Raw genomic sequence first — 20,776 nt, 5'->3', positions numbered from 1 at the left:
TTTGTTCCAACGGATGTTCCCACAATGACGCGGAAAGTCCGGTAACTTGACCCAGGCTGTTATCAGCAATATCTAATAAAAACCGGTAATATTACATAGGAAAATTATTCCAGTAAAATATGTGAGACGTTTATCGATCGAAACTGGCGACAACCAGAAATGACTTAAGATGACTATTGAAATGCAAAAAGAAAACTAGTATTTATAAAGGCCTGTTATAAAATTAAGATTGCAAATTAAAATATCTAGTCAGCCTTCCACCAACCCGCATTGGAACAGCGTGGTGGAATATGTTCCAAACCCTCTCCTTAATGGAAGAGGAGGCCTTATCTCAGCAGAGGGAAATTTACAGGGTGTTACTTCACTACTTTTACTTTACTTTATCAGCCTGTACATGATCTACTGCTGGCGTAAGACCTCCTTTTTGAGGAGAAGCTTTGGAGTTAATTCCACTGCGCTGCTCCAATGTGGATGGGTTGATACACATTTTAATTTCATTGGTCACATATTTATACATGCAGGTTTCCCCATGATGTTTACCTTCACCGACAAGCTCGAGATGAATTATAAACACAAATTAAGCACATGAAAATTCAGCGCCACTTGCCTGGCTTTGAAACCGTAATCATCGATTAAGATGTACCCGTTCAAACCACTCGGCCATATCGAACTCACAATATTATTGTATTTGTAATTTCAAATTATACGTTGTCCGTGAGCTATTAAGTAAATTGTTTACGAATAAAATTTCAGCTAAACAAAAAAAATGTAATTTTACTTTTCTATTGAGCTAAGTAATGCAATATCAACAATTCACATGATCAACAAAATTATTATATTTTTTAAAGAGCAAATAAATTGACCGTTAAATATACCAAATGTATGAATCACTTAAAATAAATAACGAACGTAACTAACCGTTGATGACTTTATATAAAGCAAAAATTTAAATCAAATTACAACCATGTTACTTTCAATCATTAACTATTCGTGGAATAAATTTTGTACAAAATGTTTTAACGGGTTAATGTGACAAGATATTTAATTCACTTGAACGGAATTATCTCTTAATCTAATGTTACTTGATATCTCTTTGATACGATTGAGAAATTATTTCCTGTTTTGTGTGAATGAACCCGCACTTTGTTGTACATTTATATTCAAATCAACTACTTATATGAGAAAATAATTAATTTAAGACGTTTTATGATATGACCCAACTTCACCTGATGGCAAATGGATGTAGAGTCCAAACAAATAATTAGTCGTTCTGTCAATTTTATTATATCTCAAAAATTAGACTTCTACAATTGAGGCATCTCTCGAGTTTAAAATATTTTTAATATACAGTAGTTAACCACATGAATATTTGGTGAAGAGTGTCAGCGTTAATCCGCAATTTACGATTAAATAATATTATATCATTTGCTTCAAAGAAAATGACTTCTGATACAGCAAAATATGATTAGCAAGGGCTTATCCACATCTTGTTATATTTAATTACTAAAAATGAAAAAAAAAAAAAACAATACTAAGTTAATATAATACAATGACTAGCTTCCGTTCGCTGCTTTGCCCACGCATATACATACATACGTCATATTGGCAAAGTCGAATCCACATACAAACTCATTCAACCGTTTTGGAGTAATTAAGTATAATTAATTAACAAACAGCTAAACAAACTAACTATTGTAATTTATACCATTAGTAGATTAATTACGTACGTGTCGAACAGCTTTTTGGGGTTGATATGAAACACTCTTGAAGCGGGTTAAGTAGATAGTTCGTGTAACTCATTCCTTTCATATATAAAACAATAATCGTTCTTTTATTTCGTGAAAAATACAGTAGCAAATAGAAATGTTATCTTCATCTCGCTTTCTCGAGATGATTTGTGGCGGATGCTGTATCGGACGTTGTCACAAGAGACACATGTGTAACACGCAACGAAGATATGAGATCGTTAACAAAGTGTTGACTTCGACTAGTAACTCATCTGACTTTGTTGTAATTAACTTTGATAGCTGACTATGAAATATTTTCTTTATTGTTTTTATTATTTTTAATAGAAAATTCTATATTTTTTTACTTCAATATTTGTAGTAGTTTTAATTTAAATAAAACAATTAATATCGCAGTATAATGCACTTTAATAAATAATAAATAAAATGTATTTTTATACTTTAATGTAAATCTTTACATTTAATACCATCGCACACCATACCTACATATTATATACATTTTCTTTTAGACATACAGACATAATTATTTTTATTGAGTTTTATATGAATAGAAAAATCGGAAGCGATCTACCACAATAAAGCTATAAATAATAACGAAACGTGGAATTTCTTAATTATGAACAAAAAATTCTTTGAGTTATTTTGTCTTAGTCATCACGCAATTCGTCTATTTGTGAAATATTCCTTACTAGAATTTTATAATTGAGGAATTCGTTTAGACTCTTTTAAGAGGTAAAATAAAAACATTCCAATGCGCAAAAATATTTAGTGTAACTACAGGCACAAGGGACGCAACATCTTAGTTCCCAAGGTTGGTGGCACATTGACGATGTAAGGAATAGTTAATATTTCTTACAGCGTCATTGTCTATGGGTCATGGTGACCACTTACCATCAGGTGGCCCATACGCTCGTCCGCCAACCTATACCATAAAAACAAAACATATATTTCATGGCTAATTTTTTTAATCTCTAAGCAGTACTCTTCTTTCTAATCGAAATAAAAAATCGCTAATAATGTTCTCCTGATCTATTTTGTCCATGGTGACCAATAAACACCAATTAGATCCATATTTCTTCACTGACACAATACGATCCGAGTGTAGAACTCGAAAACTCTTTATAAATCCCACCTGGAATTTGAACCCACGATCTCAGAAATCATACCCTATAATCTAGATACTAGATGTCAGTGACTAATATTACGTCGATCAAGAAAATATGTTTACTATCAAAACGGGTCGCGAATAAATTAAGTTACCCTTTTAATTCGTCTTGTAATATCTAATAACCATACAACAAAATAAAGTACAGATTGTATTTGAGTTATCCTAAAGAATCTCGGTGGTGATTGATATGACTTTTAAATGTTTTAAGCGTTATCATTATTCACGACGCATTTCTTTATAACACTAAACGATCTTTCGAGTTTTAGTGATGTTCCATAAAGTATTTAGTAAATAAATTAATCCCAGCGCAGCTTCTGAATAATAAAACTTATTTCGTTACGCATTAACCCGCTTTATGGATTATTAAAACCATAGAATAATAAGTGTTAGAAATGGCACTGAGCACGGTACGTAACTTTAATGCTAATAACGAAAGTAATAAAAAAGTCATTCGCATGTTCATTAATCAAATTTGTTGATGATGTTGTCTTTGTACACATTTATTGATTAAGTTCTTAAGCTAATTAAATTACTAGTCTCGACTTCATTCGCGTAAGTTGAATCGAATTTTGTAAGAATTTCATGGGGAAATTTTTTTTAGCTAAATTCCCAACTATTTTTGTAGAAAAAAGTAGTTACTCCTTACTATCCCAATTTGTCAGTACTCGCCACAATCGCCTTTTTAGTTTTTGGAAACTAACAAAAATACCGACAGACAGACTAAAGTTATGTGGTACCACATGCCATTCATAGAAGTTCTTTTGATATTACAAACACAGTAATAATTTTACATATACAAATATATTATATAACATATATGAATCCTTAATGCATTTAGGACTACTGCAACAGTGACGAATTTACATAGGAATTTAAAAAAAACTTGGGTAGACTAAATCATACAGACAATCGTTGTACGTAATTAAGAGATTTAAATTTCGAATATGACTTTTGAATAAGGAACTTCACTTCTACCTTTCCCTACTGTTCTGTGACCAGTATAATGTCCAGCGGGCGAAATGAAAGCGAAACGGTCCATAAACGAGATGGTATCATTTTTATTTATTGCGGTAACTTCGGGTTTTGGCGTGTGATATCTGAAGAAAAGTTACATTCGCGGTTACTACTCGCTTGGGGCTCCATATTTTGAACAATATAAAGTTTGACCCATTTCGATAAAATAAATAAATTATTTCAAAATCAATGCGTGCAATTCAGCATACGTGCCGTAATTGCTTTTTCGCATCAGGAAATTTATAGAAAGGTCGCATTTAACGTTAACTTTAAAACGTGACGTAAATTAAGCGCGCAATTTTATTACTCAAAAAACTTTGTTGGTAAAATATGTGATTAATGTTTGAACTGTGTTGAGATTTCAACTGGGGTCGTGGGTTCGAATTTGCATCGTCATTCAAGTCCGATATTTTAAATTTATTTATTTAAATGCAATGATAATTAAAATATATACATATCTTTTATTTGTCAAGTTGACAGTCGATGAAAGTAAATTCAGTCTTACGATTGAAGACGATCAATTGGTATTAAGCAAAACAAATCTGTCTCTGTGTGTGTGATTTTGTTGTTTAAAAGCGATTTCATTTAGAAATATTAAACATATATATAAAATTCACGTATCGATGCTATCTAGCCTTCGTCATACAAAAAACAAATGCTAATTTTGTTCTTATTCAAGGTCAATCTTTTGTGTTCTTTTAATAATTCCTGCCAAGTATCGCCAAGTTATGTCCAGGCACGTATGCCTAGATTTTATCAACATAATATATCCCTCGGCTGAACTGTCGAAAGCAGCGCCAAGTTTATCTAATCTCATTTGGCACAAAAGCGTGATTTCAATTGCGCCTCCGTAAGTAGGTGACACACGGGACGAGAGAAGCGCATATTTCATGTACATGTATTTAATTATTAGAAAAAAATATGAGACCGCTTTTTAATTAGCAGATAAATCTGTATTAATATAATATTATAAATGTGAAAGCAACTCTGCCTGACCATACAGCTGCCGAATTTGAGGTAATTTGGTATAAAGCAAACTTGAACTCCAAGTAAGAATATAGGCAACTTTTTTACCTGACACATGACAACCGACACCCTAAAACACGTGCGACTACTAGTATACGATAAAGTAATCTAAACGAGCGTTATAATTAAATTATTTAGCTACAAAACTTGATTGACTTGATACTGTAATTGGAACTTAATCTCTGTAGACATTCTCTTTCAGCTAATCTGAAAGACATACATTTTATCACTGTCACCTTTGTATAAAATTAAAAATGAATTTGGCTGACTCTGATGAATTAATTTATAGAATATATTTTATTATCATAAATTTCGGAAGAAAATATTGACATAGGATATATAGAAACTTCTTTTTATAAAACAATATTTTACGACCTATAATCCTAGTATTGTGTTCAATTAATATTATATATAAAAAAAATAGTACAACTTACAGCACTGGCCAGTTTTTAAATCGTATCAAATAAATATGATATCTGTATTACGTATACGTTTTTGAGCAGATGTACCGAACATTTTCACTGAACCAAATTATTTCTTTATCTGTTACAAACGCTTGGTTTTCTATTACACCGTTACGCTCGCCTAACATAACGTCCGTGTGTTCGTCTATTAACCGTGACCACTTCTAACCGGCCATTTTCTCCGTTTCACCTTAATGAACAAAACAATTGAACGGCCGCTCGCTAAGAATGAGGCCTAATGAGATAGATAATACAAAAAGGAAGCGACATTTTACAAAAATTGCACAATATTAAAAAAAAAGTTGTTATAAATAACATATACTGTAACGGTGTGTAGGTAGGCAACTGGGAAGGCTTCGTAATGTTAAGACTTAAGCGTAATGATTTGGAACATAGTCCGCTACACTGTTTAGCATAAACCGGAGCAACCTTCTATTATATTTTATATGTAACAAAATGAAATGCAAATCAATGTTCTATCTCGTTTCATATAATAATAAAATGTATAATATAAAATTAGGATGCGAATACTTGTCTATATTTGTTCTCAATATTGGTACGTGTATACCATGTGTACAATCAACCCTATCCTTCAGCTGAGAGCAAGACTGACAACATAACACGGGTACGTAAACTTAATCGATAACTTAGTTGCAAGTTAAGTTATGTAAGAAGTAAAAAGACAGCGCTTGATGCGATTGAACTGAGCTTAACAGAAATGTCTTAGTGGTACTAAAGAAAACCTTACACTTTTATTACTACAAGTAAGACAATACGTAATATTATCGGGTCATTGGGCTATATATACGTACGTATTGGGCTATATATATGTACGTATATTTACATCGTACGTATATATACGTACGATGTAAATGACTGTCGAAGCCGAAATCGATCACGAAAACATCACCATTATTACGTTAATGCGAAATGATTTATAATATATGCTGATACATACGATACTAAACCTGGTAAATTTTGTAAATTTAAAGCAACACACACGCGTATAAACTTAATAATAATAATATTTTCTATAAATTTATTCTGTGTTGATTTTATATGACATAATATGTTATGGAAACTCTCAGCGTGTCAGTAACTATTGCAATTTTTTTTTAATTATTGAAAAACAAATTGGGAAATTATTGCGTCTTTACTGTAGCTGATACCAAAAACAGATAAATACAAAATATTTAGGAGAAATATAATTAATAGAAAATTAATAAGAGAATTTAACTTTTGAGTTTCTTACCAATTATCTCATGCGTAACATAACTCGTATTTCTTAATTGGAAAATATTTATAAAATTTGTCATTTAATTTTATATGAACATAAAACAAGTCTCTTAAACTCTAAGAAGGAATTTTCGACTTTTTAGAGTTATAAATATAATGATGTTTAAAATGATTATACAAATTTGGGACGACCCTTCATGAAAATTAAAAGTTTCATAATGAACAAAGTTTTATATCCTTCAGGGATAATTAGAGATTTTTTGTATGAAACAGAATTCCTGTTTTTCATTCGAAAGAAAAATTTAAATTAATAAAGTTTTTCTCCGTAGGAATCATACATTACTTGAAAATTATTAATCAAAAGATATCCTCCTTGAAGGTTTATTATAATTTTGAGCTGCTTTCATTGCGGCGGATTTATTCGCGTAATTGCTGCTTCTAATTAATTTGGTGCTTTTTAATAAAAAGAACGAACGCATATTAGCAATTATTTCCATTAAATTCCAAAACATTTATAATAATTAAATAAATAGTTAAAAACAAATAGTAATACATAATAGTGGTAATACTAAGCACCTATATCACAAACATTTCAAACACACAAAATCTAATTTAAGGTTTACAACGTTTATAATATACAAGCTTACAAATATAAAATATTTTTCATATTTCTACTGTCAAGATATAAAACCTTTTTGGATAATGAATGTTCAATATCCTCACTTAGTGCTCATACGCACTGGAGTACCTTATATAACGTAGTAAGTAGCGTGAAGTAACAGCCTGTATATACATATATAACACACTGCTCTCTAAGGCCCTCTCCCTTTGAAGAGAACGATCTGAATTGTTGACATATCGGGCAGAGTTTCATTGAAATACTCGCGACGTTTTCCATCACGAGATATATTATAGACACAGATTAAGCTTATGAAAATTCAGTGATGCTTGCCGTTCTAACTGAGGCATCTCGACTATTTTAAAGAATGGAACTCGTGCGTGCTACACTTTATACGTCTTGACTGTGCATTTTATATCAGTCAAATAGTAGGTAAATTTTACTGATTAGATCTTACACTGGGTGTCATACGCAGATATTTAAAGTAGTAAATATAAAACGTAGTACGTGGTAAGACTCAGTACATATTTACTTTATGACAATTAGTTTGAAAAACGAAAGATTTATATTTGATTGATAAATGAAATCGAATCTTATCTCTATAGTATAAGTTATTTAATCAGAGAAAGTGTAATATTCCAATGCAGTAATATTACGTGTTGTACTTTATCTTCCATCAAAATTGATTTTTGACACGCTTTCTGGTATTAAAGTTAAATAGATATTCACATGAAAACGTAATATAGCTGGAAAATTGAATAGAGTGAATATCATTTATGTATGTCTGAGGAATGCTTGGTAAAAATTTCGATGATTAAAATCGAATTCCCAAAATATTTTACGTTATACGATTTAAGAAACCTCCTAGTGGATAAGAAGTTATATATTATTATATACTCAGAAAATAATCGTAAAGTATCGTTAGCGGTTGAGCGATGTCAGTACAGCGACAGATTGGGGAATTGTTTAGAAGGGGATTAATGACTTAATCGTTAGTGAGAAGCAATTACAATTACCCCGTGAATTCGACACTAAAGGCCAATAGACGTCATGACAATTACTTAGCTATATATCTAGAGTAATTTTGGTTATCTGACCTCTTTAAATAGATAGAATCAATTTACGAAAACCCTGATGATACTGTATGTTTTGTTTTATATGTTTCAAAATTATTATATGAAAAAGTGGAGTAACTCTAATGTTACATGCTATTCGGAATAGTTACGAGGATCACGAATCTCATACCACTGATCATACCAATACACTACGGATTGATAAACATATCGCGTTTTAGAATTTCTAGTTTCAGAATAAACACCAAAAGAATAACTGCGAATTGAAATCATGAATAATGTAATAATAATAGAACTAGCTAGTTTGATTGAAGACCTTCGAGAAATTTTTAATAATCTGTTAACAGGATTGACGCATTAAATACAACATAAATATGTAAATAAAATCAAGTCAAAGACAAAAATCTTTACACAATATATAATAGAACTGATTACATTTCCTTATTGATAATTAAAACCTACCACTGATTCAGAATTTATCAGCTCGGACTTGAGAAGAACCGGCGAAAGAAACTCAGCGGGATATTTAAAAAAAAGTTACATGTATAGTAATATAATAATATTGTACATATTTATTTATACGAACATTGTATACAATATTATGTATATATATTTATATGTATATAAACTTGTAACCATGTTTTCGTCTCCTCAAAGGCAACCAACATCCTTCCAGTGGATGTGGAAACTCCGTAGATACTTTCAAACAACGAAATTTAACTTAGCGGTTATAATTTAAGGAAAAATCGTTTTTAATCATTCTTTATATAAGATATATAAATTTAATTTATATGAAATAAAACCTTATATTAAATATAGTTTGCATCAGTTGTTGCATATTTGTAAATTAATATACATTACTATCAGTACAGGCGACCCCGATATTATCCGTGTCAGGTCGATAAGGGCTATTACAAAACTTAACTTGTAGTTATTTCAAACTTCCATACGTCTGATACATACCATAGATTTAACTATGGAAATGACATTCCAGTATGAATATTATTTCTCAATCGTCGAAATTAGATACAATTTTAATGAATGTAAATATTTTGAGGTCTTCATTAATTTTGAGATAATTAGTTGTTTCACGCTAGCATTTTAGGGGTTTTATCGTTGCTATAATTAAAAGTAACCTTAGACCTTCTCCGGAGTCTAAGCTAGCTTCATATAAAATTTTGTCACATTTGGTTTCATGGTTTGGCCGTAAAAGGGCAACAGACATACAGACAAATAGTTACAAAGTTATTAAAAGTAGCAAAAGCATTTCTCATTGAAGCATAGACGTGCTTTCTTGGGCGAAAATAGAATCAATAAAACAGGATTCTTTCAATATAATACCTATTTAAATATAATTTCGATTTTCTTACTCGGTTGTTCTCCTTTTATTTTAATCAATGACCTATTTGGGGTTGTTGTAAAATAATTTCTGTACCTCTCATTAACAAAGCATATTCCAATAAAAATATAATCACGATTTATTGTCTATCTCTATTTTCTAAAATCCGTTTCATATAAAAACCGGAACGTTAAACATCATGGTTTTTCAATAATCTCTTATTGAATTACATAAGATCTGCTTATCTGTTTCTTAATGAAACAACATTTATGAATTAAATTAGTCGATAGACTTGAACGCTTTTACAAATAACATTTATATAAGATACAAGATAGATAAAAAAATGCTTACGAATATATTTTATTTGCAATAAAACAGAAGAACCGCTTGATGTACAAAATTTTACACATCGTAAAGAACGCGTTATTTCGCGTTTTATTAAACATTAAAAATACGATCATATTTGTTTGGGTATAATCGTAAATTTAGGAGAAGCAAAAATAAAAACGTTGAATCGTAAAATCTTAAGCTGGTTTATTCGTTTTATTTATTCGAGAAAATGAGCGTTGAGTAAAATATTCTACTTATTACACCCTCTTGAACTTTTTTACATAAACGACGTTGCGACTTACACACACACACACTCACACACCCATACAATTTTATCATCAGTTATTAAAATATTGTAAGTAAAACATAACAAAGAATTATATCATCTACGCCATGCTTAGTACTAAAGGGTTATTTGTTTACGTGTGTTAATCGTACTAGTATGAGATGCTATCTAGTAGTATCTTTCATTGAAAATCGTAATACGTATTTACTTTTGACTCATATACGCAGTTATAGGGAAAGTATAAACCGGAAAATGCTGATCTGACATATAAATAATAACACTTAACAGACAGATTATCTAATGATCCTGATAGTACTTGTAAGTATTCACTTCGGTTCAAGATATTACTGACATTGTTTCGAGTTGTATCACAGGCCTGCATTGGATTGCAATAATGTAAAGTGTGATCTGTTCTAGGATGAAGCGCGCGTACGAAACAATATCAGAGCCACTCTATCTTTAACAATATCAGATGTATTTGATAAGGAAACAATTATTCTTTGAATAATTGAAGTTGAATTATAAAGCCTTATAAGTATAATATTATAAACTATTAACTATTATCATAACAAACCAAGGATTTCCAAAACACATATTTGATTGCAAGAACATTAACATAACATAGAGTCGAGATGGCCCAGTGGTTAGAACGCGTGCATCTTAAACGATGATTTCGGGTTCAAACCCAGGCAAGCACCGCTGATTCATGTGCTTAATTTTGGTTTTATAATTGATCTCGTGCTCAGCGGTGAAACATCGTGAGGAAACCTGCATGTGACAAATTTCATAGAAATTCTGCCACATGTGCATTCCACCAACACGCATTGGAACAGCGTTTTGGAATATGTTCCAAACCCTCTCCTTAGTTGGAGAGGAGGCCTTAGCCCAGCAGTGGGAAAATTTACAGGCTGTTACTTTACTTTACTTTATGAAATATTATATATTTTAATGCCTTATATGTTAATTTAACAAGATATTTTCCAAATTGTTGTACAACTATCAAAATCACGGCACGTGGTTACCCTACAGCAGGGGCCGTCAATCGTGGAAGCTCTTAAAATCTCATCTCTCCGTAATTTGTACGAAAGTGAAATCTATACTTTCTTGGTATTTGACACATATAGGTTAATAAATTCACTTTCGTGACCTTCTCAGGGCTCGGATAGTGTTAAAAAGTAAAAGTTACTCATAATTGCCTCCACTTCAGGGCAAGCCTGTATAATTATCATGGTTTATACGACCGGCGAAAGTGTTTTCTAAGATTTTCATTGAGATTACTTCTTTACGATCATAATTAAAACTTTTATTATGCTCTTCATATGTTTTATAGTCGCTTCGATTGAGGAAACATAATTTATATGTAAAACTTCCAAAATTTAAAAAGCAAGCAAGCAAAGCAACTGGTTTGAATTAATTTAGTTACAAATTTAATTAAACTCTTTTGCTAAATACTTTCTTACTTACTTAACTAGATATTAACACAAACTTAACTAGTGATAGAATTAGAACAAACAAACAGTCAATTTAACATATAACATAAAGGCAGTAATTTTAAAAGCTAAATTCAGTATTATAATTACAAATAATTTACATAGTGGGCTACATTCGTGTTTAAATTAGTCAATCCTTTGAGATTGGTAAGGTTTGGGACATAACCGTAAGAGGCTGCATTTGCATTATTGTGATTAATTAGTCAAAATTAAAGGTTAAACGTTGCTTTCACTGGCAAATCATTTTATTACTTAGAATATATTAGTATAGAACAATAATAAAAACAGAACAAACATTGTTTTAATTATATTTTCTTAATTTTTTCGTATTGACTATTCACAACCACGTTACGAAAATTTAAGTCTGACAAATAAAGAATCAAACGTTTTTATTAAGTTGTTTTTGTCGAATTACCCACTGACAGTTGTCAAATTTAATTAATTAATTTCAAATTAACATATCAAAATGTTATGTCTAGATCAAATGTCAATGCGCAGAACGCGTCGGCAAAAAAATACACGTTAACCAGTTAAGTAAAAAGGATGTTTGGCGAGTGTCAATCGCACACCAAGATGAGTGCTTCGCTCTATATCACTTAATTTGTTAAATAATAAAAATACGTACATTATTATTTCAATAAAATATTTAATTCACAAAAAAATGTATCTATATTTGTAGCCTAAGAGTAAAAATGTAAACATATTATCAAATATTCAAATCTATCAATACTTATAGATTTGATTTAAATATTTGTCCGAATATAACAAAATTATCTTAAGACATCAATCATCAAATCATCATCATCAAATGTAGGACATCCTATTTCATAATATATGAATATTAATAAAGATCTAATAAAAACAAAACGTCATAGTTTGAAATGAAAGCTTTCGAAGTATTAATTAAATCTTTACTTCTGAGTCATTTAATGTAAAAAAGAGAAAGTAAAGCAATGGCCTGTTAATTTCCCAGAACTGGACTAACACCACTTCTACATTTGAGAAAAAGTTTTGGAGCTTATTCCAAAGTCCAGCTCAAATAGACGCGAGATAGCAAATGTTAGTTTCCTCACGATAACATCGAACACGAGATGAATTACACATAATTTAACACTTGCAATTGAAGTAGTGCTAACGTGTGTTTGAACCCGCAATCTTCGTTTTTGATACACGCGTTCAAACCACTATCAACTAGTAAATAACTAAAATATATACATTTTATTTGAAACGGAAAAATATTTTGTAACTCAATACTAAAATCCTTAGCTCTCAGCGGCAAGAGTTGATCCTAGGATTAAATTCAATCTTCAAGTGTTAAAGACCCATCAAATACTTTAAAGCTTCTATGCCGCCATAAGACATAAACAAGAGTATAAGCCGGGTTTATGATCCAAGCCGGATAATATTGGCGTATCTGTGATGTACATACATTGCACGAGATGACTATGTAATGTCATAAAAACAATATTTCAAAACATTGCTACGCTAAGTATACTGTTTGGTTATAATTTTTATAGTTAAATATTCTATTTACTTTCATGATAAGTTCCATTTTCGAAAGTCATTAATTAGAATTTTCATTCAGTGTTGACATTTGTAATAAAATGACTTTGAGCATACTAATGATTTTTGTAGGTTTAAAGTTATTGTTGCTCCTAATCAAAACTCTTTAATATAAAAAATCATATAAGTTCTGATAACACGTGTAAATAAATCAGGAATAAATCTGTATCCACTTTATACTCGTTATTATTTATATTGTTTTATTTGAATTCGATATTCAATAAAAATAAATGATATTTAAGTAACAAACACTTCAAATGTAAAAAAATATATGCTCGTATTCAGTTACAGTTTAATACAAATATAAGTTTATAGCATTGAAAGTGCTTAAACTCATTATGCAAGAGAGAGTCGAGCCGACTCGATCATTCGGAAATAAAATGCATCGTAATAAAACTAAAGAAAGTGTATCTTTAATGTTTAAACGTGAAATGTGCCAATGCAGAGTTTAACATAATAATAAACGATGATTTTATTTCCCAAATAAACGTTAAAACCTAAACTTTAACTTGGTATTGTTTAAAAGAAAATTCCATTAATTTTAGAGATTTTTACGCTGCCGGAGATTTATAAAGGCTTTCTTTTTTACAACTCCCAAGTGCGACACAACATGATACTTTGTAGATTCTTATTAGTCAATATAATCATATGCCATGAATAATTTTCATTGGAAAGTTTATTATAGTATATATAAGTTTCGTTTTTCGTTTAAATCTACACACAAAACTTTTAACGCTTACTATACTTAAGTCATATAATATATTATATATACTACTAGTCGCCAGCGGCTTCGCTCGCATTTAAGCGGTTTAGTTGTCATTCGTTAAGCAAAAAATAAGCCTTTGTTCTTACTTGGAGTTCAAAGCTTCATACTAAATTTCATCAAATTCGGTTCAGTGGTTTAATTGTGAGAGAGCAACAGAAAAAGTTACTTTCACTAATATAATATTAGTATAGATCAGTCTAATAGATAATGATAACAATAATACTTAAATAGATCTTCAATATAAAGTTATTCATGATTATTATTGCCTTATTAATTCAATGCATGTTTTGGAATACATTAAAGATACAGACTAAATAGATTGCCATAGCATATACACAATATACAGCTCTTTCAAATGTAAATTTTCAAATTTATGCTGTCTAATTCAAGGATTAATTATCTACGATGAGGATCATATATGAGTGGTTTGAAGGTATGTTTGGTATGGTAAAAAATGCTCCAAAGTTTTTCCTTCAAAGGAGAGAAGGTGTTCGGGATATTGGGATATCTAGATAGATAGAAAGATACTTTATACCCCAATAAAGTCAGGTTCTGCTGAATACCATTAAACTATCAACAATTTATTGGACATAATAAATAGAGAGTATTATTAGAGACCACTTTGTGGATACAAGTTATGTATACCTGAAGTTAGAATATTCTAAACGTTCGCATGTAAAGATATTGATCTTAATAATTGAGTAATCACGCGAATTACTAATTAATTACTTATTGCCGAACAATATCCCTATTCGTATCTCGAATCTATGTTTAAATTAATAATGAAAAAGTGAACAAACATTGCAAGTAAAAGTTACATAAATTTACGTAATATTAGAAAAAGTCTTATAAATAAAAATAAATGTAAGGGCTGTGTATTATCTAAATGTTACGCTGCCTCGTGTATTATCCATATATCTCGTACGCGGATCACGTCAGACCAATCTTAGTTCACTTTCGTTTTGAATAATTTCGTCGATCTTTCAACGCTCAACCAACCGTGAGTTGTCGTAGTTATACTTTCGCTTGTATGTGTATATTTTTGTACACAGAATAGTTATGAATAGGAATAAGCGATGCAATGAAAGGTCGTAAATTATTATTAATAAATTTATTTGAATGGTTTGTCAGGCATTCAAAAGATCTTATCGTTTCAATGACATTTTGGTATTCGAATGTTTTTAACATTCAATTGATAGTGAATGAAACTTTCGAATATTCATTCAATTTGAAATATATTACATACAAAACTAAAATATTTTCGACCACAGATTCTTTATAGTATTTTCTAAAATAAATCAAGGAAATAAATTATTCCTTAACGGAACGTCGCGTCGTATTCATTCGGATAAGTCGTAATTAATCAAATAGCTCGAATCGAAGTTATTTTAATTCGTTTATCTCTTATACAAATATCTTTATAAAACGCTCTGATAGCAAAGAACACAAATAGAATAATCATTTTTAATTAAATTCGATTAAATCATGGAAGATTAATTTAATCGAAAATTTTGAATCTGCGTAAATTATTACAATTATAACAAACACAATTCTCAACCACTTTCATTATTCGAAATTGGTTTGAATAATACGTTTCATGTCATTTCCAAGACATCTTGTTCAAAGGTTGTTTGTGTCGAGATGTCAGATCATATCAGAGATGAACACGCCGTAGCTGTAATAGACCTTTGTTGAATGTTTCTTTTTGTTAGATATCTCATGTCACTCAGATTAATGTATACGAATCACTGCGAATCGAATTTGGCGTACGTTCAGAGAGGCTGAATAGGGAAAAATAACTTTAGTCTATTCCTCGAATTTTTTTTTTTAATTCGGCTATTTTTGTTACCTTATTAATGCAACATTACTATTGGTTTTTGTCTGATAGCTTTGCCAATTGCTTAACAAATATGCGTAATATGTTTTATTCAATAATCTTGAAGTATTTAAAATTACCTCTAGATCTTAGAAAAATCCGCCGACTGCATAATTCTTGTTACTTTTCTGCGTTTATTAATCAATTTTATTACTATTTACTGAATATAATTAATATAAGTAAATTTATTGAAAGTGTTGCAAGTGTGAAAACTATAAAAAAATACAGATTACAAAACATTAATCCGTCCATACTCATTTAAGGTTATAATACATTTAAACATGTTATATATAATACAAAGATCGCCTAAATCGTTTCAATGTTACAAACCACTACGATAGCAAATGTAATACTAACAGTAATTGCTTCATGAAGATACCATTGTCTTTTCTAAAGACTTAAAGCATTTCTCGAGAAATATATAAATTAAACCAGATTGACTAGTAAGAATAACGACCTAACTAACGCTGTATTACATTTTTATATACCTAACAATTTAGTAGTACACGTGCATTATTTGTGTGAAAAGACTGAAAGTAGTGCATAAGAATGCTTACTGTAAAATAGCTCACCGGTGCCCGCCCGGGGCGAGGCGCGAGCGGGCGCGTACAGCGCTAACAGCGCCAGCGCCCACCACCATGACATCACAACCACACCTGGAAATAAAAAATAATAATCGAAAAATAAAAAAAAGGTTTTATTGTACAATTTACATTTACTCAAATTTAACGCTCGGAAAGTACTTAGTTCGAATGAGTACTAAGAATATTTTTTTTCATGATGACTTTATTATGGCCATAGATAAAGATAGATCGTAAATTATCTATCGTCTGAGCAAAAAGATCTCTAGTAGCTCGAGCAAATTACTTACACGATAAGTTGTCTGAATTATTACAAAGCGTCTGCAATTCTTGGTTAATTTATTTCAATTCTGATAAAACGCCTCGCTGATGTTTAGAGCGACATGGTAACATTAAGTCTTTTAGCGTTTAGCCTTTATCATAAAAGCCTACTTTACTTTTGTAATCCTGGAATTAATTGCGCGAAGTCAGAAAAAAACAACTTTTATTTGTTCACTACTGTTATAAATCAGAGCGTATTTTTACTCAGTTTATCTTCAAAATCACAAATTCTAGACATTTTGTTGAATCTTAATCGATTAGTTTCCTACTGTCCCTGAAAGTACTTCCCTTTCCCTCGTATTAATGATTGAATTGAAAATATCTATTAAAGGAAACACGTCATATAAAAATATCGCAATTGCCTTTTTGATTATTTCAATATCACGCAACAGATAACAGATTCGAAATTGTTCTTAAAGGCTTAAATGTCACAGCTACAACTATACAGAGTGTGTTTTTAGATACGAATCTGGTCTCAATTTATTTTTCAAAGCAATCGAATTTAAATTGAATTTAAGATTTATTCCTCATTCAAGTGTTCAGATTTGTTGTCCCAGTTTTAAATACGGTTAGCTATAGGTTCGATAAGCCTAACTAGAAAGCACTTGTTTACGTCGGCCTGGCGTAGTTACTCTGATAAGGGATTTATTTCGCATAACCGGGTCGTGAAAAGTGGGTGAAAATATTGATTATATTATGTCGTTTGCGTATTTTTTCAACTTTAAAAGCAGTACTGAAATTTTTAACATAGTTACGTTACGAATATTTTTCAATAAAGATTGATATTACGTTCTTATATTTTATTGTCTGTTACCTATTGGAAGGCTATTTTATAAATAAATATTGTATTCATTGTCATCGTTTAAGTTTAAGTGAGCATGAATGGCTGAAATTATGACTGGGTATAATCTTAAAACGTGGGTTCTTACCTAGGTAAGCCCCATTGAGTTTTCATATAGGTAATTTTTGGTATATTATGTTACTCTCTTGCATGGCTCAATCAACAGGGGCAATATACATGTATTTAAAAAAATCTGCTATAAGTTGATTTGGCTTTTGATCAATTCATAATAGACTTTTTTCAGGAGTGAGTCACAGTCTTCTTACATTATATAGTTAATATATATTTATATATAATATAATATATAATTATGTATCATTAAAAGTTACGTAATATATTTCACAAAAATACTTCTGAGCTTAAATATCATGATGGTTCTTAAGAAAAATAATGTGCACGTAAGGCGTTAAAAGAATGTTATATCGGAAGCAGAAATAAGAACGAATTTTCCTTTGTGTAGGAGTTTGAAAACTCTATTTTCCTGTCATCGTGATTGAAAATGACATTACTACAAAACGTTAGGAAATTGTATTGTTTTCAAAAATAGCCTTTCGAGAAACTATATTTGACGACACTGATTTAAGATCTTGAGACGACGCTTTGGGAAAAAAGAACTGGATTTCTTTGTAGCGAGATTCGGAACTTAAAACAGTTTACTTGATGAATTATACTTCTTCTTGTGTAGTTTTTCTCACACTCATTTAACAGGTACATCAAAAATGATTTAACGCATCAAATTTTGCCGAATGGGGCCGAGATGGCCCTGTGGTTAGAACGCGTGCATCTTAACCGATGACTGCGGGTTCCAACCCAGGCAAGTACCACTGAATATTCGAGCTTAATCTGTGTTTATATTCCATCTGGCCTTAGCCCAGCAGTGGGAAAATTTACTAGCTGTTGTTTTTGTTGCATCGAATTATTGAGAAATTAAGTGATCCGAGTTTGGTTTTAAAATAAACAGTTTAAGTAAATATTTAATACACTCAAGTAAAGTATTAGATATTAAATGATCAGTTCAGATCAGTATTATATTTAATCCACATAATCCTAATTGTATAAAATTGATCAAGGCAAATGCAATTAAGTTGTTAATATATGTGGTTTAGAGATTTTAAAGTTTAAGAGACTTCATACGTTTTCACATTCGAAGTTATTTTCAAATCTGAATTCATATCATGAAAGGCATATACGGTTTCCTGTCCTTATTATCCGCAGGTACGGGAAATGCCAAGCTTCTCCACTTTCGCAAACTTGGACTACGAAAAATTGTCGACAATTACAGTTCCAAAAGTTCTTCTTGCTACTACTTCCGTTCTATTTTAATTACTTTTTTAAGAATGTAAAAACGCATACAAGTTTATTTTAAGAGTGCTGTATAATATCCATTTAAAAATTATCCTTGTTCAAAAAATAGGTTACTAAATAATTTTTAAGGTCAGGGTTTAATCTACTGACTTTAATTGCCTCAATAATACGAAAAAGTATTTTTAATTTATATGGAAATAAGTTGTTATCTTCTTAGAATTAGTACAAGTTTCAAGTTGATTTTATATTTATAGTACGTAAAATATAAACATATCTATTAGCAGAAGTTTAAAGTACTTATAAACAAACTCTTCGTTATTTCCCCTTTAAGGCATTAACAAATAAATCAATAAATTCGAAGCGACGATTCGCTGGCGCTCAATAAATCTAATTCAAGAGAACGTTCGTCTTCTTACTGAATAAGGCTGACACTTTTACAGTATACACTATGAAATCTTTAAGTTAAATTTATTTGTAACGTTGGAAAGTATAATCGAAACCTAATAAAATCTAGTGTATGTTAAACTCAGTGGAATATTTGTAAGCTGTACACTCAAACAATCTAAAATATTTTTATAAGGAAACCTTCATTTTTGTAACAAACTAGTAGTCGCCCACAGCTTCACTTCGTTTTAGGGTCTTGGTTGTCATGTGTTAGACAAAAAAGTAGCCCATATCCTTTCTTAGACTTCAAGTTTGCTTCATTCCAAATTTCATCAAATTCGGCGGTTTCATCGTGAAAGAGCAACAGACAGACAAACAGAGTCACTTCCACATTTATAATATTAATATAGAAAATAATAAAGATATCTATGTTCAAAAACGGTGTATGTCCTGCTGAAAATCTGACCCTACTCAGCTCATCTTTAATACAATAATAACAAAACGAAATTGAATTCCTGAAATCTTAACTTTCGCATCAACTTATGAGTAAAATGGGGTCACTATGATATGATACTCCAGCTTACTCTTAACATACGTTCCTAGAATAATAAAGAAATCAAAACAAAACCATTTACTGCTTCTCAAATATCAAATAACATTTACTCGACATCAAAAACCAGCTTTCATTTTACCCCTTTTGTAAATAAGACGATACGATCAAATAAACCCGACTCATAAAGGATATTCGGTTTATATGAACCGCATTCCTCTTTGTCATACATTAATGTACATTTATGTAAACAACAACAAAATGTTTTATTAATGGAATTTATCAAAAGCAAACTGAATGTTTGAAGAAGTTACACAAGTCAACTTGACCGATTGATAAATTAAAATCTCACGTCAAAAAACACGGACTAAATACTCGTTGATACCCAGGCAGGATATATACAAATTTAATTATACGTTATCAACATAACTCTGTAATTAAAATGTTGGAAAGAAGTAATGATTGAGCTTCTTGGCGATTATTATCGACTAAATGTATATTCCGAACAATAACTAAGTTAATAAATACTGTAAGTTAGTTAATAACTGTAACATATGAAGATTAAAAATTGTTATAATTAGTCTTATCTGTTATTAATAAATATATTGGTTTATTCAATTGAATGTTTTTTTCAATTCTGCATTATTGTATTCAATCCAATCACTTATTTCATTTTCAAATTAAAAACTCAAAAATTCCATCATCAATACAAAGAAAAATAGTCAAGAAAGTTTTACTCCGGTAACTTATCAGATCATACATTTAAACGTATATTTAATAAATGCATATTATAAAACAA

At 30.4% G+C, this 20,776-nt stretch overlaps 1 protein-coding gene across 1 annotated transcript in view; it reads right to left on the bottom strand.

The window, feature by feature from the left end:
- Positions 1–20,776, bottom strand: part of LOC124543438 (serine proteinase stubble) — a 124,892-nt gene that overhangs the window by 32,627 nt on the left and 71,489 nt on the right. The window contains exon 3 of the mRNA XM_047121668.1: positions 16,553–16,651. Coding sequence (XP_046977624.1) covers positions 16,553–16,651 — 99 coding nt within the window. The remainder of the gene's footprint in view (positions 1–16,552; positions 16,652–20,776) is intronic.

The sequence above is a fragment of the Vanessa cardui genome, chromosome 3 (genome assembly GCF_905220365.1).
Source record: "Vanessa cardui chromosome 3, ilVanCard2.1, whole genome shotgun sequence".
In the NCBI taxonomy this organism is placed as follows: domain Eukaryota; kingdom Metazoa; phylum Arthropoda; class Insecta; order Lepidoptera; family Nymphalidae; genus Vanessa; species Vanessa cardui.
The sequence above is the reverse complement of the archived record's forward strand: the minus strand, read 5'-3'. Positions and strand labels throughout refer to the sequence as shown.